The sequence below is a fragment of the Oenanthe melanoleuca genome, chromosome 1A, assembly GCF_029582105.1.
Source record: "Oenanthe melanoleuca isolate GR-GAL-2019-014 chromosome 1A, OMel1.0, whole genome shotgun sequence".
Lineage (NCBI taxonomy): Eukaryota > Metazoa > Chordata > Aves > Passeriformes > Muscicapidae > Oenanthe > Oenanthe melanoleuca.
This window is the reverse complement of record NC_079334.1, coordinates 45029308-45049782: the sequence shown is the minus strand read 5'-3', so window position 1 is coordinate 45049782 and position 20475 is coordinate 45029308. Positions and strand designations below refer to the sequence as shown.

Below are 20475 nucleotides of genomic sequence, written 5' to 3'. Positions count from 1 at the left end.
TGCTTTGCACAGCTCAAGGCTAAACACAGCCATCTCTACACTGTGCAGGGTTTATAACTGGAAGTTTCCCTGATGGATTCACCAACACAAGGACCAAAGTGACTGTTCATATTCAATGCAGGGCTGGTGGAGGGTTTTAGGTTCATACCCTGAAATGGATCCTTCTTGCCCACATTCTGGAAATGGCTCAGGAATGGCACACTTTCCTCTTTCCTGAGGAATTTCTCCTTTATATTAAAGTATAAAATATTCTGTAAAGAGAGTGCTTTTATTCCATGCTGAAACAGTCCTTCCCAAGAAGTCCTTTCCTCACTTATGCTTTCTAACCCCCTAATTCAAATCTACTTCAGTTCAGTTTTAAGAGCAGCAAATGTAAGAGTTGCACATGAAGTAGGATGACCTATGGATGCTGAGAACAACAACCTATCACAGGCTCTGCTGGGACTGTGGTGGATGAGTCCTTCTGAACAGTGTCTCTCTTCACCACTCCTAAAACTCCCTGCAGACACCATTAGTGACCCAGCTGCCATGGAGGGATCTGTCCATTTGAAACTGTCCCTGACAGATACAAAGCTACTGAAAACCACTAGTAAGAAATTAATTATTTTAAATTCCAATTAGTATAGATCTGAATCTGTGACTTCAGCCTGAAAAAGAATGAGTTCTGTGAACTTCCTACAGTTCTAAGTTCCTACAGTTCTGAGGAAAGCTGCATGATATCAGTGGTTGCCTCCTTTCTGATAGCCAGACCCTGATCCAGGTCATGCAAGGACAAAATAAGTGAATTCAGAAGTAATTGTTCAAGGAAAAAAAGAGGCAACACCAACAAGACTTGGAATTTCAACTGACATGAAAGGAGTTTATGCTTATTTTAAAGATGCAAATGTTGGTAAATAAACACATATGTTTCCATTTGAAGACAGAACCATGAATGTGTTTGCCCTTGCTATGTTGTCTAATTGATCAGTCTGGATGATTTGATTTAATAGTGTTTCTGGCATGTGATCTTTTTTCCTCTTGGTTTCTATTTCTCAAATTTTTAGAGCATATGAGAAATCAGTTTGCAACTCTTTTTTCTGATTGCTTACTTACACTCTTACAGTATCTCTTGTTATTTTAAACACATTATGAGCTTTAGAAAAACATTCTATTTTTCTGTCTCTAAGTACTGTCACACATTAGGTCACTTTCAATCATGGACAGGGCCCATTGTAAATTTTGGTTTTTTAAAATAATATTTGGCTAAAGTTACCATTTCAAACTATATATACTCTTCAAAAATGAAGTATTATTTGCAATTAAAATACCAAATTGGGAGTCAGAAATTATAGAGTATCAAGACCAAAAACCTGATTTATGGCAAGTTGCACTGTGGCACTCATGACCATATTAAACACAATTACAGGAAAGGTAAAAACAGTGTAAAGTGCCAATAATTTGTATATAAGGTTGAAAAACCGGTTTGGTATTTTTCTGTTTGTTTTATTCTATTTACAAATCTCTTCTGATTGCAATCTCTTCTGCTCTTCTTATTTAAGGACTCAACTCTACAAGTATGTTTATAAATACATTTACACTTACTTCTACCTATGTGAAATTGCAAAACCACACAAGAAACACTGAAGGACTTAAGTGAGAACATATTTCCTCTGAACACACTGACTACTATTCCTGCAGAATTCCAGAATTGCAGCCTCTTCAAAAACTGTGAAGCTATTTTGCCTGTTTATCAATCAAGATTTATACATTCACACACTAGCTGCCAGCATGTGATCTAATGACTTTTACCAGTTCTGAGTTAGATTACATTATTCTGGAGCCAACTGTTTGTAAAACTGTTGTAAAAATAATACATGCAGAGGAATAGTCATCACAAGTCATTTACTAAGCATATTGACCCAAGTCTTGCCACTGAGTTTAAGAGAATCAAATTTAGACCTGATAAGCACCTGCTGTCAGAAGTGATAGGTGCTTATGTCAGTCATCTCCAAGACCCAGCAAGCACATGTGAATTCAGCAATCTCCAGCAGCAAAGGAAGACCTCAGACCATAGTCATTGGCTTGTCACCTTCATTTAGGTGCCAGGCTCTTTAGGAAGAGGAGTCTCAGAAACATTCACAGATGACCTGGTAACTTGATATAAGAACAGCAAGTATGATAGTCACTGAGCATATATCCCAGCGTGGAGAGAATGTAGAAGATAATTTGTTTAAAATAAAATTCCATTAGAAATGTGACTCACTGAAGATTAGCTAAGTCTTTCATAAGTCTCTTACCCCATAAGAGTAACACAGGCATCTTGGAAAGTCCCTCTCTTCACAGATTAAAAAATCTCACAAAGTAGATCAGATAGCAAAAAAAATCCTAGCAATGAAGTCTTAGCAATGGAGAGCTTTAAAAGCTCACCCTTGTGTTGGTATTTTTCTTATTCAGGATAAAAGAGGAAATTATACTGGAGTAGAATTAAAAAAACCAGGATCAACCTCTGTATTCTTTCTTCACTGCCCAAAGATTACATGCTGCCATTACTTTTAGGGTGTGTTAGAAAAATCTCTAGTGTGTAATTTCCAGCTAAGCTTCTTCAGTAAGAAGTCGAGTTCCTGTCTTCCAAAGGCTTTAAGTAATGAAACTTAAAGAACATCAGGTGTAGGAGATTCACAGGCAAGGGCAACTCACATGACAAACATTTCTGTTGTGCTCTTAACTGCTAACGTAGGCAGACCCATTCAATCACCAGAAGCAAATGTTTCTTCCAGCAAAAGAAAATTGGCTAAGGTCCCATTCATGACCATCTGCATGAAGCAGCTATTGCAAAACTAACAGGTCAGGTATGAATTTGAAGTACAATAGCCATTGTTTCTCCCAGTTCTCAGTCTCCTGCATGTTACACTGGGGTGGCTACAGAAGCTGCTGTTCACAGCTTTTGTCTCTGATTCAGAGGTTTGCCCTCCATTATTCATGGAGCAATGGCTGGGCCACCACCAATTACATACCAAAACTAAGGAAAAACTTCAGCCATAAATCATAACTAAGAGTGCATTTTTGTCCTAGAATCCTAGGCTTCTTAAGCAACATCAAGACCATAGAATAAATGAGATTTATAGATAGCCTGAAAAAAACTGTCCACGAGGATTCCAGGATGCCTTGTGATGGATCTGAGAACAAGATGAAAATATCAGTGACCCTGGGAGAACACACCAAACATGACTTAAATATAACCAGTGTCCATACCAAATACAATGTCTTTCATATTCCATCTCATTTGAGATGCTTCTTTCATAAATGAGCCTCCACAGACCAACAGAATTCTATTTGCCCCACACAGGCAACTTCTTTTGAAATAGCTAATTGTGTAAAAATAATTACTCACATGCACAACCCTCCAACAACCATAAGGTCAGATATATCTTCTGATATACCTGTTAGTCATTAGACTTCAGACTGAAGGTAGAAAAAATGGATGTAGCCTTTTTTCCAAAGGGAGTACAACCTGCAATATTTTTAAACCCAAAATTTCTTCCCATCTGTTCATACAGGAATATAATGAAAAGAAAAAGAAAAAGAAAAAGAAAAAGAAAAAGAAAAAGAAAAAGAAAAAGAAAAAGAAAAAAAGAAAAAGAAGTTAATAAAAAGACTGGCTTCAATCATATTTTTAAAATAAATTTTTGGTTATGCTTCTAGTTCTGGTTCAAGGACCTTTTAGGTAATGATGGGTAAAATTCACCTTTGTGAGTACAGAGCTTGAAAGGTCACAAATCATTTCATAAAATTGGCCACAATTACTTTTTTTGATGCTTCAGAATTATTTCTATGTCTCCTAAGAAAATGCTGCTTCTATTTATGTAGAAAAGCCTCCAGGAGACCATTCTACCTTCTAAAAAGGCAAGGACAGCAATACTTCCAGTACCTGTCAGACTGTGTGATAAGCCACAGGCTGCATTTTGCTGATCATGTTAGGCTCCAAAAGAGGAAAATGCTTTAACTTTGTAATATGAAATCATGTTCCTGCTGAGAATGTGTCCTGGTAGCTGACAGCCATTTCTCCTGGATTTAAAGGAGTCATTCAGCCAAAATCCACCTGTCATGTTTCAGCCAGCAGGAGTACTGTCCCTGGTTCTTGCAACCTTCTTACATTACCTCCCACGTTATAATTTTATCTGTTTTGTAGTATGCTATCATTATGGCTTCCAAAATGAAGTCTTCTCCTTAGTGACCAGTGCAGAGAAGTGAGTAGCCAAAATAGACATTTTTATTATTCAAGCATTCTTTACATCATCTCCCTGTAATGAAGTCATCAACATTTACAAGGAACATTTGCACTGCTTTGTAAACTTTTCTGGCAAAGAGTACCACATGCAATGTGTTTCAAGGAACATGTGGAATGGCAAATGTGAGGACTTCAGTACTGGATCCCAGAAAAAATTTAGCCTGTTTTGAAAAACAGAACACTTTTTCTGTAAAAACAAGGGATTCACTAGATAACAACAACTCTGAAGAAATTAAAAGGTACTGCCCCGGAAGTGCCGAAAAAATATGTAGATGTGGTGCTTAGAGACATCATTAGGTGGTGGCCTTGGAAGTGCTGGGTTAACAGCTGCATTTCATAAAATAAGAGGGATTTTTCGTTCTGAAATTTTTCAAGGCATAAGGATGGGTACTGGATAAAGATGGGTAATGTCCAGGAACACCTTTGCACATAGAGAGAGGATATAGATAATTTTATTAGCCAGAAATCTGAAAGTTAAAGTGGTAACTAGAATCTGAACATCAGTATAAGATATAACTGCTACAGTACCTTTCTGTTCTATTTCCTATCTTTTTAAACACAACAGTCTATCAGTATATCCTCAATAAATTGGAATGGTCATTTATATTCATCACAAATCTAGCTTTAAATAAGCATTTCAGAACTGCCTTCTTCTTCTTCTGAAGTCTGTAGTATAGTTCATACCTCAGGGCAGCTGCTACCAGATTATTCTTAAGCCACAGTAATGGAGATAAAATTTTGACAAAATCTAGTGTGCAGGATGCTCACTTCATGGTATTTGTGTCACAGTTGTTTTATTAGATATTCTGGAGAAGTAAAATGAAACCATTCTTTGAACAGATAATATTTATCTGTGGTGCTCATACGGAAAAATTACAGCAAACCTATGTGATATTCCAGTCAAAATTTCTGAAGCAGCATTAATATTAATATTAATAATAGTAATATTAATATTAGTAATAGTAATAGTAATAGTAATAGTAATAGTAATAGTAATAGTAATAGTAATAGTAATAACTTCATTTTTCCTACCACCATTCTTTAGACACCTTCAAAACAATGAAAAGAATACTGGCCTTTTTAATTTGATTGATAACATCTTAGATATTACTGTCACTGAGACCAGACTTAACCAAAGCTAACACTTAATCTGTGCACAAGCCAAATATCATATGTGCAGGACAAGTTAGAGCTTTGGCTTCTTTGCTCTTCCTGAAGTATATCATACTGCTTGCAATATGTTGTGCTGAAGATAAAGCTCTGTTTGATGTTGTATGAATAGACTTTGTTGTTGTTCTCTCATCTGCTTAGCTGAAAATTGACTTGAACTTCAGCAGAGTCCCAAATAAGCCACATGACAGCATTCAAGAGGCAAGAGAGATTAAAAGGAGTTGGGCAATCATTGGAACAGACAAGAAAACTTTATTCATTCTAGAGATGTATTTCTTGTATATATTTTCTTTTTATATATTTTCTTTTTATAGGTCATATCTAAAGATACCTAAAATATCTTCTCCCACGCCCTCCCAGGACTTAGGAGGGGAAAGAAGGAGAAAAGTGAAATGACACAGCATATGCTGAGCTATACACAGCATCACAGAAATAGATTATTCCTCACAAATTTATTTCTTTTCATGACTCAAAAATTCACATGCACCTTAGCCTTTCTCTGGGTAATTTTTAGCAAACACTACTCCAATCAGACTTCGAGGTCATCTCAGTTTATGAGTCAGACTATCATACCTGCAGTACAAGATTACAGGAAACTGCAGTATTTCCCAAGTTGAAAATTACCTACTGTACAGCTATATTGCTGTTGACTGGTACTGGAATTATACACACCTGACCCGTACAGGAAGGCTGGAATTTTAACCCTGAAAATTGAGAACATCTTTAAGAGTATCAGATATCACAGATGCACAAATAATCAAACATAAAAGTTTTTCTACTAGTACCAAACTTTCTTAAAGTTCCTGTGTCTGAATTGAATACACAGCAAGCTTATACATAGCAGCTGACAGAAACATGAACCAGTGCTAAAATCACATACCTTTTTGACTGACATTGGAAGAAAACCAGTTAGACCTGCTGGATGTTTTGACATCTCTTGCTAAATCAAAGTGATTTTATGAGTTAACCTTTCATGGCAGCAAGAAATCAGCTAAGAAGAAACTCGATCTATAAAGAGTGGCTAGTAGTCTTTGTTAAAGCTATCATGATATTGACTCTGGTCATTGAATAATTCATGCATTCCAAATAACAGGGGAGTGTGCTCAGACTAAAATCTATTAAAGAAAATCCAACAGTTTTTTAAGGGAATTTAGGATTGATTTTCAAAAAATTATGTTTATATAATGATCTTTGTTACTAGAGTACTAAGTATGTTTGTGATGCTCATGTTGCAAAGATGTTCCAATTAATACAGCAATTATTAGAAAGTGCATTGTCTGTTCTCAGCATTAAAGGCTTGTTGTACTTTCTATTCATGCATAAATGTCCAGGATAGCCTAGGTATAAAGTGCTTTGCTGCTTTTCAGTAAATATTGCAGTAGTTTCATGAAATTTAATTCCCACTTTAGTATTACAGAAGTTATAGTCTGAAGGGATTTAGAGATTCTTTACTTTTCCCTCCTGTGTCATAAGAAACAGCTCCTTTATATGGACAGACATAGATGGCACCTGCTGGCCAGAATGGAGGTAGAGAATATATTGTTTATCAGAGATTCTGGCTGCTGTTAAAACTATTCCTGCCATTTTGCAACACAAGCTAGAATTAAAAGACATAATTTCAATAAATAAAATCTTATATCAGTATCTAATTCTCATGATCTTAAAGATACTTAAATAGATTCTACAATAAGTCCCTGTGTGGGAAGTACTTTAACCCTTCTACAAACTGTGTGTCTCCACCTACTTGAGGAGCAACTTTATTTGTCCTGCAGTAGAAAAATCCTCTGCTTTCCAAAAGCAAAATGTTTATTCATGTAAATATTGGGATGACAGATGCAAACCAAAGTCAATATTAAGCCTATTTTTCCACTAAAATACACAGGGTTCTAAGTAAAGGGACTACTGGTGTGTACTTACTTTTAAAGGTGTCAGTCTCCAGAAATGGAATCCAAGATTTGTAGTTATAAAATTATTGTTATGGAGTAGCAGTTTTAATTACTAAATAACTTTAATTACTAAATTACTGCAGTGTGTAATCTGGAGAATGTAATAATGGGCCAACTCTAAATAACTGTATCAATGCAAATTCAGATGTGACTCCCATTTTTTAAGCCAAATTATCTTATTTTCATGGTTTATAAGACTCCACAGTTATTGAAGAAGAAAATCTTAATTTCCACATAAATATTCCACTGCTGCCTGTTTGTCTGCCATTCAGATACATATAGCAAAACCATTTCCACATCTAACAAAGAATATTTTATTCCTTTTAAATCACCACCGTGTTTCAGTGTTCCATTAAAACAATTACACGGTTTTGGTAATATTTTTGCAGATTACATTGTATTAGAGACTCTTATGATGATGTCATCACACTGGACAGATTCTTCTCGTTGATGTCAATTTTCCAGTTCATTTTCAAACAGTTAGCATCTTTATGATCTTTATGAGAGAGGAAGAGGCTGAGGAGATTTGATTGTCAAAACTGCCACTGAAAAAGACAGAAGCAAAGCATTGCTGATTCCCAGCTCACAAAGTTTTTATGTTACTTTTCCTCCACAGTTTCACTGGGAGACAGACTGAAAATATAGGCTGCTGTCACCCTTCCCTCGGGAGGGAAGAGCACTTCCACTTCATATAATCTCATAGTGAAGAGGTGGATTCAGATCCCTGCAGGTAGAGTAGAGATGGGAACTGGTTTTCCCACATCCTCAGTCAATGTTCCAGCCACACAAGTACTGGAAAATGCTGTCATTATTTGTCGTCCCAGCCTGTGAATCGAGACTTTTGATTCCAATGCTATTCACGAAAAGTGATTGGCATGAAAGTATTTCAGAAATGTCAAAAGAAACTATGTTAGTCTTCCCTAAATTGGATTTCAAGATTAATTTATTTAGAAAGTAACTAATACACAGAGGATCATTCATCCATTTTTTACATTCAAGGTAGGAAGTCCAGCTGCCCAAAACTATTCTTTCCCAGAAAGTGAAACTCCATCAGCCCTATCAGGACTAGTATATTTATATTTATATTTATATTTATATTTATATTTATATATTTATATTTATATATTTATATTTATATTTATATTTATTTATTATTATATTATATTATATTATATTATATTATATTATATTATATTATATTATATTATATTATATTATATTATATTATATTATATTATATTATATTATATTATATTATATTATATTATATTATATTATTATATTATATTTATTTATATTTAAAGCCTGTCACTGGGACCCAAATCCCATCACATATTCCATTACATATTCTGTGTGTCCGGTGAGTATAATGTCTCTTCAAATATTATTTAATTTTTAAGACTGGAAAGACTTGACATCTGATAAATGCTCCCTACTTGCCTATTGAAACTAAACTTCTGCGTTATCTCATTGTGATAAATTAAAACTACTTTGTATTTAAAACCACTTTGCTAGTTTTAGAAAGAAATCCTAAGAACTGAAAAACAACAGTGATAACATAATTCAAACCTGTTATTCTGAGTGTATTTCATGTAAGTGCAATTTCACCCCAGTTTTCCAATTCTAAATTAGATTTCTGATTTTCCAAATCACAAATACACTCATATTTTGACCGTGTAACCTACACTTCCAAGTCTGAAGGCTCATGACTGGGAGTGTTGATGCCACAACAGTATGTCAGGCATCTTCCAAATGCCTCCATCTCTCTTCTGTCACTCTGATACTCCTACTCTTCTGAGATGCCTCCCTCAGTGCTCTCCTGGTATGATGCCACACACAGAACACTGGCTCATGCTTTTCCTCCTCAGCCTGTGCTTCCCCAAATCCTACAGAATGTAAAAATGTAAAGAACATTACCACCATGTAGGCTCCCTGTTAACTGAAATGTTCCCAGCCATTATCACTGTAATCTCTTTTTACACCATCTTAATCCTTCTTAGGTGGACTTGCATATAAAACTAGAAAGAAAAATATTCCAGAAAGATATAATTAACCCCAGCATAATGTTTTATTTCTGATTCAGATTTAACTTCCTGAACTAGTTTAGTGAGAATGGAATACAATAATCCACACTAGAAGATGACTCCTGGATGTTTTCCAAGTCAAAGTAAAATTAATATACACTGGTATGTTTTTTTCATTGACACATGATCAGCTATTTCAGTTTCAGAACTTACAGGAAAACATAACTAAAGGAAAAACTCAGTCACTACATTGAATTTTTCTTTCTTAATGCTGATGTTAGTAGCAATAATTTAAATTCTCCTTCCATTATTCTCCTGTATTTTGAGGGAAAAATCCCCCATCCAATAAAACAAAATGGAAAGACTATGACAATAAAATAAATAATAACACATAAACATAGTGATGAAAGATCCAAAATACAATGAAGATGTTTAAACACTCTCTAAAAAATATCAGCACAGAAAAAGTTGGACCTTTGAGTATTATTTGCGCACTTCAAGGTGATGGCTGAGATCAACATTCGCCTACCTCACTCAGAGTGAGTGAAAAAGGGATGACTTTGCAGTCAGTAACAATGAAAACCTTTTCTTTTGACATGAGTTTCGCTTTGATAATTACACTTTCAAAACAGCTTTATCAGAAAAGCAGAAAACCACTGAGTTTTGTGATTAGCTGTGATTTTTTTCCGGCAGAACCATCATGGTGCTGATAAGAACCTGTTGTACACTGCACAGAGTCGTGTGTCACAGACTTCTCATCAGGATGAAATCTCAACCCTACCCACTGCCAGATTTGTCACAGATTTAATTGTAGCCACAACTCCCCCTCAATGTTTTTTTAACATCTTCAAAGAAGACAATTAAGCAGCTTCTGGCCACGTCGAACAAGCAGCTTCATGGGCTATTTCCCTGCCATGGTATCGTAAGGAATGGTTTTGTCTATGCTGTTTCTGACAGAGAACTGAAATACTTTGGGTTTGGGGGAAGGCTGAGGCCGGGCACAGAGAGCTGCAAAGTGCGGCTCCGGCAGCGCGTTTCCACACCGCTAAGTGCCAGAAAGCTCTGGCTTTCCACCCAAATAAGTGTCACAAAGAGCACACGCTGCTCCACACCACGGACACCGAGCCGCCCAGGTTTGCTCGAGTGTGTTCTGAACTCAGGATTATTTTCCGCAAGGCCGTTTGCAGGTAGGTTTTTTTTTCAGACGCATTCCCAGCCGCTCTCCCACGGGGAGCTCTCGGCAAGGCCGCGAGCTGGGGTAACGCGCACAAGCTACAGGGGAAGTCGCGCTGCCCCGGACACTTGGTGTGTTTTCCGCCTCCCTGTTACTGAGCGGCGCGGCGTGGGGAGTCTGCTCGGCAATAGCGCGTCCCGCAGCCCGGCTCGCTGCCGGCAGACGGCGGCGCCGGAGCGCGGGCAGGCGGGGCGGCGGGCGCGCGGACTACATGTCCCGTCAGCCCGCGCGGCGGGGGCGGCGCGCGCATGCCCGCCCCGCGCAGCCCCGGCACGGCGCGCGCCTCCCCCTGGGCCGGGCGGTGCGCGGCGAGCAGCGGGAACACCATGGAGGCCGCTCCGCAGCCCCGGCCCCGGCCCGGCGGGGCCGCCGCCGCCGCGCCGCCGCCCCCGGAGCAGGAGCGGAAGCTGGAGCAGGAGAAGCTGTCGGGGGTGGTGAAGAGCGTCCACCGGCGGCTGCGCAAGAAGTACCGGGAAGGTAACGCGGGGGAGGGGCCCGGCCCGGCCCGGCCGCGGCCGATCGGGTGTCCCCGCGGGCGGGGGGCGGCGGGCCCGCCGGTGTCGGGGCAGGGCGGCCGGGAGCAGCTCCGCGCTCGCTTCCTGCTCCCCCCCGGGGACCGCCGGCTGCCCGCGGCCCCGCCGAGGGCTCCCGGTGGGTCTGGCGGGGCTGTGCCGCTTTCCCGGAGCTGCCGGCGGCGAAGCCCCCTTGCTGGCAGAGGGGCGAGCTTCCCGGCCGCATAGCAGCGCTCTCCTAACTGCAAACGCGAGGACAGTACGTGATGAATGCCGAGAGAGATTGAATGGTGATCTGGAAAGGCACAGGTCTTTGTGAATTATTTGTGCCTCTTGTATTTCAGTCATAGTGCAGTAGTTAAGGCAGGAGGGGTTGGGTTAAAGCTGTTGTAATTACTCGTAGTCTTTGAAAAAATCTACTTTTTTCATCGGTATTAATGCCCTTATGCAAGGTTTTTATGGGTGGTATTGGAATGCTTTAAAACCTTCCTGAAATTCTGGGGCAGGTTACAGAAAATTAATCCACCCATTCTTTTAGGGAGCCCAGAGCTCACCTCCAGAAGAGCACACATGAAATGGGAGCTCTTCCTCTTGTAGGCACAAGTTCTTGCCTCTCCTCTGTATTTGCATATGACACTTCTGTTAAAGAAACAAGGTCGTACTGCCTTCTGGACTCCCAAAATCTCCCGTGGAGCCAGTTCGTGGCATTTGGGCACAAATACCGACCTATCTAGATACTGATCAAAAGAGTCGCTGTTTATTTTGGCCTTGATGAGACAAAACTTAAGGGAGGCTCTCCTTTCTCCACTGAAATGTTGGGAGAATTAACACAGTATGTTTAAACATTCAAATCCTGGCAAAGGAGCCCAGCTTTTAGCAGTACATATTTCTGTGTTAGTTCAGAGCACCTGAAAGATTAAGACAGACAAGGCTTGGCTTTGTTAGCTTTTTTTTTTTAAAGTGAGCAATCTTTAGCAACTGATTTTTTTTTTAGATGAGAGGCTAAATGAGGAGGAAGTTTTTATAAGCCTACTTCTTAGCAAAAAGCAAGTTCGTGCTCAAGGGTAAGTTGTGTGTAGCTGGTTAAGTGAAAGAGCCAACAGCATTTTCATTTACTTCCTATGACTTGCAAATCCTGCATTAGTGAAAACTTGACAATGGTTTTTCTAGTCAGTAGCAGCATGATATGTCATTTCATTGAGAGAGTTAAAACCAAATAATTCATCACATCTGCAACAGGAAGAGTAGGTGGTCCTTGCAAGTTACTAGTCCTTAGTAGCCAGTAGTACTTCCTATGTTAGATTCTTTCAGCTTACGAAATTTAGTTTTGGAGTCTTTTCTACCTACATCTGCCTTTGCTTCTAAAGGCAGACTCGAGAATCTCCTTCTTAAATGCCTTTATTGTTGTTCTGAAATTGTAATACCAGGACATGCTTGATCTCTGAAAGGTCTTTTCTTGGAATTTTTTCTTTCCTAATACTTGGTGATACTGGCTGACAAGTACTTTACCCTGACAAAATGAAAGTGGACAGTTTGTTAAATAGAAGTAAAAAATCAATAAATCATCTGTAATTTTGCTGTACAATTTGAATTACGGCTTATTTATGGAAAAGCAAAGATCATAATCCCTTCATCCTTCCTTATGTGTTTACAGCTTTTTACACAGGGAAAACAAAGCCTCTTGACTCCAAAATTTAGTACTCTCCCCTCCATATGAAGCAGAAATATTATTCTGTATTAGTCCACAATCTTGTGTTGCCTTTGCTTCTCTTTTCTTTTTCTACTCTGCCTCCTCTCATGTTTTACTAGAGTTTCCATTTTGTCTAAATAAGCAAACATTACTAGAATTGCTGTTGCGTGGACTTCAGTGCTTTGTCTGTAGAAGCCAAAGTAGAATATCATATGAATTTTTTTGGTAGATGAAAAATCATCTTTATTATCCTGAAAGCTATATGATTATTTTGCACAGGCTAGGTAAGTCTAAGAAAGCCCTTGGTATTGTAATGTGATCCTAAGTTACTCTCTTCTGTTAGAAGTGTTGAAAGGAAATAGATGCATCCTTGAGACACTGAGATGTGTGTTGATAGATTTTGTTTGGACTCTATTTAAATAAGCTGATTTCTTTGCTAATTCATTTGCCTTGCTGACGTTAACAAGGTTTGTGTTTTAATGGGCAATTGTAACAGGCAAGCCAATATATTATTTGAGCTGCTTATAACTGCAGCAGTGTTAAGATTTTGTTTCATTTTCTGCAATGATTCCCCTCTTCTTTGAAGATGAGCCAGTAAAAAAGTGTCAGTATGCTCTAAAATTGCAAGCCAATGTGTTTTTGAAGAAGTTGCATACTTGTCAGAAGTGCAAGAATATTATTTCTTAACTAGGTAAACATTGCAGCAAATTTTTTGCAGTTACTAGGGAATTACTAGAATAAAGTTTTACTCATCATTCATGTAAAGGGTTTGATTTTGATTTTTTTTTTTTTTGTCTTGATGAAAAACTCTAATTCTGAAGATTAATCAAAGCTAAACCTTGGCTTATTTTTTAATTTCTGCACTTACTGGATCACTCATATTTGTAAGTATGGTGCATGGACTTCATATATAGTTCTGCACTGTGCCTCATGTCATATCATAGACCCATGCCAATCTTAACAAGTATTTACCATCTGAATGATGCAGCTGAAATGCTTTTGAGTTTGCACTGAAGTGCATTTTGTTGTTTTCTTCAACAATTTTAGGCTTTTTGCTATGTGACTAGTACTTATCTTTTCTACTGTTTCGATATTACCAGTATGACTTATAGTGGGAATATTTAAATTTTTTTCTCATTTTTTATTTCCTTTTTATCCTACTTTATTTCTTTCTCTTACCCTCTCTGTTAATAAGAAAATAAAGGGAAGCATGTAATCATAAATGCCATGGCAGACTTGGTATTTTAAAATCGTAGGCTGCTTTTTTTTTTTTTCCTCCTGTGGGTCCTGCAGTATTCTATGTGATATTTTGAAATTATTTTAATGAAGTTTAGCAAATGAGTGTAGGTTTTAAATAAAAGTGGTTGGTTCTTGTTCACACTGAATCAGCTAACCATTAAGAAGTTGATTCAGGCTACTTTTAAATAGTGATAGAGAAAAAGTACCTATAGAGGGGTTTCTAAAAATAAACACAATTCCTGAGGTTAGCCTATAAATTTTCTTATCATAAAGAAAAATTTAAGTGAGAATAACTCAGATATGTAACATGTTCACTTAGGAGTCTTTCATTACTATAAGGCTCATGGGGTTTTTTGGTTTTATTTCTGCTTCCTGTTCAAACAGAGTCATTTAATCTTAATTATTTTACACACTGCCACCAGTAAAATCCGAAACTGGAACTGCTGTCAAGTACTAAGTTAATCACTTATCAGAAATTTCAGGGTGGTTCTGAATGCTTTACACAAGCACTTAGAAAGTACAGAAATTTGGGTTTTTCATGATGTTTGAATTTCTGTTGCTTCATAGAGATGGAGGAAAAACAATGTTTGATTTAGTCACTTCCTTTTGGTTCTCTTGCTTGGTACCACAGGTGACCCCAAGTTTGACAGAGCTTTCCTCTGTGCATCTTTTGGGCACTTGCAGCCATGGGCTGGAGCATGTTGTTTGGGTTGCATGTAGGCATGAATGTTTCATATACTGCATGTGGGCTGATGTGTGTCGAGCCTGACAGACAGACCTGTAAAAGCAGATTTAGTGTTCCTAAGGAGCTACACAAGATCTTCTGAACATCTGCTGTTTGATATTTGCTTGTTTGCTTCCAATTGCTTGTAGTAACCAAATAGGTTTAATTTTTACTGGGATAAAAATCCCTTCCCCTGATACAGAGGCATCCTGTTTTTCTCTCAGATGTTTATTACCTTTGTAATCATGCAGAACTGTATTTATCAAGTAAACATTTTCTCTTTAGCATGACCCTCAGTTATAGTTGTTTTGTGTATAGTCTGAAAGATGATTTACATGACTACTTTTACTTGTAATAAGTAGAAGTGGAAAAAATTGCTGAGGTATCTGCAAAGGTATTTTATGAAATGTTTTCCTGTGTGCTCACTAAAATAGTTCATTTCTCCTAATATATGCCTGCTAAGGCTGTTGAGGCTTAGAGAATCACACAGAATTGTTGTTTGTCCTGTTACTAATTACCACATCACAGAAGCTGACAAAAACATTTCTAGGTGGCAGTTTGATTCCTTAAAAGAAATATTTGTTGCAGCTTCAAAGAAAAGGAACTTTCTAGTGTTTTCTCTAAAAATTGTGGAAAATTTACGGGATCCTACCTGATGATAATAAGCAACCGAAATAGGTGAGTGGTTTAGACATTTAGACAGAAGGGTTGTTCTGAATTCAGTTGTTTCATGGTCTGTTCATGTCCTGTTTTCATGAAAAACCATGAGAGCTTAAGTTCTTCCTGATGTGAAACAGGAAACATTTTGAAATGGTGTCATTTTTCACAGGACAGGAAAAACTTTGTCATTGAACTTTTTATGATAAGTTAACAGTTGTTAACAGTTTACAGTAGACTTAAGTTTTCAATATACTAATTTGTGTTTTACCACTTGCATTAATTTCCTGGAAGAGGAAGGCATTTTGTAATACTAACTGTTGAATTTTCCAGTAACAGAAACTAAATTTTATTTAATTTAAATGAAAATTGATGCTACTTTATGACACGAGTTTTAAGGCGTGATTGCCCTTACAGTTTGCACACCACAGTTTTGCAACAAGGCTTTCATTAAAAATCACATAAGATTTACATTTGGGGGATTTAATTGCTGCTATCATTTAGTTAGCATGTAAATTGGAAAACATACTGGCTACAGCATGGGCTTGCATTCACTGAACAAACAGGTCTGTGTCACCTTCCCTGCTCCTTTGTTGCCCTGGCAGGGAAGATGGTGTTCCTGTTACAGGGTCAGCATAATAAAAACTATGCATCAGATACTTCTAAGTTTTGTTCCTGCATTTGCAAAAATTACAAAATTCAGTAATTTCTGTTGACATATTCATCTCTGGATTGGTTGTGTTAAGGTGCAGCACATAGTTTATCCCAGAAAGTGAGGTTTGGGAAGGAGAAGTTTCCAGTAGAGTAGATCCAACACCTGGGGGCAGTAATTGCTTAAACTGTCACATACATGCTGTTTGTGTGACAGCCGTCAGAGATTTATAGCAGATCAGAGACACAAATTATTCTTCAGGGTGAGCTAAGCTGACCCCCAATAGGTGCTGAAATATCAGTCAGTTGGGCTCTCAAGGTCTGTTTCATGTAAACAGATGGAAAGGAAGTTTACCTGAGGGGTCAGATGTAGAAATCCACATTTGGTCAAATGAATCCTTTCCATGTAAGTTGAAGGGAAGAACATTGATACTGAGATAGAGAAAATTAGATTCTTGCACTTGATTTTTTAAAAAATATTTTATTCTGAAGTAGTTGAGGTTACTCCTAAGAAATGTGAAGCAAATACTAGTCAGACATGAGAAGGAAAATATTAACTCTGATTGCTTGAACTTTGTCCAAGTTGAAGTTCGTGTTCTGTATATGGACATGTAAAATTGGAAAACAGAGAAACCAGAAATACCTATTGCCATTTGCAAGGAATGCTGAATATGCTTTTAGTAAGACAGATGTTCAGTAAGTTTATCTTGTATTAAATGAAAATTATGAGTGTCATAATATTTGCTGATATTCCTCATGTAATTAATTTTTCTTATCTAGTGAACGGTGTAGGACTGCTTTTCTCATTTACTGTTTAGCATGTTATAGAAGCTAGTGTACTGTTTCCAGCAAGTGAAAGGTGATCTTAAGAGACTGAAAATGAGATGGGTTATTTTCATTCTGCAGTGCATTGCCATCAACAAACCAAAAAATGCTCAAAAATCTTGCTAGGCATTGCTATAGCCAGCAGCTGGTCATCTGAAGTTACCCAGCATTGTCACAGACACGTGTTAATTTTGAGGATAGGTTTCCTTTTTTACAATGAACAATATTTATTAATTTTTATTAAGGTACTGTTAATACTGTGCAAATATTAACATGTTGGTTTTGGTTTTGCCTTTTGTTGTTAGTTAATATATTGAGGTTATTTTCTCTTCTACCAGAGCCATCAAAGTTGTTAAATTAAGGTATTGAAAAGGAAGTGGATTGAATCTGGTTTTCTACATTACTAAGTTATACCAGTATGTAGGAAACTTCAAACCCTTAAACACTTGAGGGTGGCTTTTGGTGGGTTGGGGGGTTTTCTGGCAGTTTTGGGGGGTTGGTTTTTGTTTTTGTTGTGGTTTTTCCAGTTAGAGCTACCTTGAATTGAGAAAATTTTACTTTCCCAGAAGGAAATAATGGCAGCTCTAATTACCATTTTTCTCGAGTTTTTTATTTTTGTTTTTTTGTGTTTTGGAGGTTGGTTAGTTTTTTTGTTTGGGTTTTTTGGTTGTTTTTTATTATTATTTTTTAGATTATTATTAGTAGTAGTAGTATTTTATTTTATTTTATTGGAGGAAGTTGTTGCTTAAATAATCTAAATGTTCATTGCACGTATCTGAAGACTTGAATGCACAGTGTCAGTGTCACCTAACTTTTGATGTGAAAAGTCTTGTTTGATTGAGATTGTCAGAGATGACTGCACTGTTTTTCCAAAGAGCACCAGTGGACTTAGGAAAAATAGTAATTATAAGGCTCTTGTGGGTTCAGATAGCACTTCTGTAACTCTGTGTGACAACTATTATGTTGTTTGATAAAACAGAATCATTCAAATCAGTTGTTTTGGATTTTATCCCATTCCAAAATGAAAAATGCTGCCTTTGGCAGAGCTGACCTGTATTTCTTTTATATTACAGAAGGTTGCGTTTTCCTAAAATACCATTGTTTTTTCTGTCAGAAGTTGGAAAAAAACTGCCTAAGTAATTTTTTTGTTTATTTTATAAGCATACCTTAACTGACAGTTCAATTTAACACTCTACAAATAAATGCCTTTTTAAAGTAAAATAATTTTTTTTTAAATAGGATGGAAGAAAGGTGGATTTTTTTTTCTAAATAATAGACTACCTGGAGAGAAGAATTACGATGTATGTGTGTCTCACCAAGAATGGCAAACCTGATATTTTCATGCTGTTCTGGGACCCTCTGATAAGGACTTGTAAAATAAGTGCAGAACAAGGGGAGTTCTTACTAATATTGTATTATTCTTCTCTATTAAAAATGTGTTTGGTTATTGGAAGTTACAGCTAACATTTGGCCTCTATTGCTGTTACCCACAATGAAAATTATCTTGTAATTAGGATCATTTAAAAATAACTTCTACATGCCTGACCTGTTCTCTCTGTGACTGTGTTCAGCAACTGCTGATTAGTCTGTGGTTGAGTTCAGGGTTATGACTTGGCTGTTCTGTGGTTAATACTAATGTGGGTGGAAATTACTTAGGATTCATCTGTTCTAGGTAAATAATATTGGATTTTTGTTACTGTAAAGTCCGTGTTAGGAAGAACAAGTTGATCAATCATTTGTTCAGTGACAGAATTCTAGGAAGCAGTGGGCTCTGACCTTTTGTGTTTTTAAAGGAATAGTTAATCTTCAAGAAGAAGAGTAGTTTTTATTTTCTAGGTAATTCTGAATAAAAGAAAACAATCATTAATTAATTTTAAAATAGCATGAGTATAGTGGTTTGAGAGGTGTGTGAAACTCGTATTAAGAGCTGGTTTTGCTGGTCACGCTTTTCAGTTGGACAGTGGCATGTTTGGCTCCTTGATGAATATCTTAGGCCTATGAAGATCTCTGACGGTTCAGCATTCAAAAGAGGTTGTAAATTGCTTAAAAGGTAATCTGTAATTGTAGAGTAGAAGCGTTTAGTGTCTTCAACTTTATGTTGGGGGATGGTCATGAGTATGATGAGTTTAATAGACAAAATTAAATATTAACTTTAAGATGTGATTAAAACTGCTATTCAATATACAGTGAAATCTTGATTGATTAATGCAAGATTTTGTGTATCTTATTTCTCAAGTAACTACTAGTTTTGTCATGAAATCCTCCTGCATATTTTGCTGTCTATTTGGTTATATAAGGAAAACTGTGAAATATTACATAGTGATTTTTGTCATTATGGAAATATACCATGGGATCAATATAAACAAGAATACTGAACTTAAAGCATGGACATGAGACAAAGGAAAATACAATTATTTAATTGTATTTATTTAAATCACTTTGCTGTGAATTGCTGGCTTTTGCTGTTATGTATTTCGTCTTTTTTTTTTTGCCACTATAATTATGAATTGTATCCAGTTTTTATGTGTAAGGCAAACGCGGGCTCCTGCGAACATGAAAAGGCTTGTCCCTGCTGTTAGCTGCTTGCTGGGAGTGTAACCTGACACATGTTCGAGTCTTGTCCAGACCTGGTGGGGGCTTGTAGCCACTGCTGTTTGAGTGCTAGCCAACATGTTCAGGCTTGCACTCCAGCACAGTGGGCATGTCACAGCCCACCAAGAAACTACCTATAAAAGGGCAGTGACTAGGGATAGGAGGGACATGTTGGTGGAGCACAGACTCCCTGCATCCCCAGCGCTGCTTGCCCGTTCCTTATCAATGAATTAACTAATTGCCTTATTGATTGACCTACCCGATTCTGGTGAGTAATTTACAGCAAAATGTATTGATTCATAAATAAATGTTTAACTCTAGAGTATAGAGTTAATGCCATATTTGCACCTGGATTATAATGTATTACTTAAAAATTAGTACGCAGTGGATTATAATATACTGATTGAAAAAAATTAATACATAACTTTTCTGTGTTCTGGATATCAGTTTGAAATTGAATGCTACAAGACTTCTTGTAGTCACTGCCTCAACAGATAGGAAGGACTTGTTTGCATTTTCAACTCAGTATTGGAGCATGATTCTAGATTTAAAGTTCCTATACCTGGTGTGCCTATTTGTGTCTTCTCAAAGTTCACTATGTTAAAATATGGGGGAGAAAAAACCACAGACAGACAATGCACTGCCATGCTACTTGCTCAAAGGAAATTAGACGCCAGACCCTTTTGAAAGCCCAGCACAATAGCCGGTGCCTTAAAATGACCCATTATCTGCAGTTCTTTGGAGCTTGTATCCATGGAAGGGCAGAGAAATGGGCATCGTATCAAAATCAGTATTGACAGTTGGTCAGCAGCAGATGCTTAGACAAGAATAAGTGAAAAATGCTGCTGGAGTATCACTGTGCGCTTGCTTACCATTCTGTCTTCTAGTGATTTTGTGGTCTAGGAGCTCCTGAGTTAGAAATTTCATCTTTGAACATGGAGTTC

The 20475-nt window shown here is 37.4% G+C and overlaps 1 protein-coding gene across 3 annotated transcripts in view; it reads left to right on the top strand.

The window, feature by feature from the left end:
• The first annotated feature begins 10917 nt into the window (after positions 1 to 10917).
• The window catches only part of BMT2 (base methyltransferase of 25S rRNA 2 homolog), a 33027-nt gene continuing 23469 nt past the window's right edge, over positions 10918 to 20475 (top strand). The window contains exon 1 of one of the 3 annotated variants that reach the window (XM_056514008.1): positions 10918 to 11118. In XM_056514008.1, the coding sequence (XP_056369983.1) occupies positions 10968 to 11118 (151 nt within the window). In that variant the 5' untranslated portion in view covers positions 10918 to 10967. Of the gene's footprint in view, positions 11119 to 11373; positions 11463 to 19710; positions 19800 to 20475 lie in introns of those variants that run through there. The other 2 variants (XM_056514019.1, XM_056514035.1) reach the window with 2 other exon arrangements.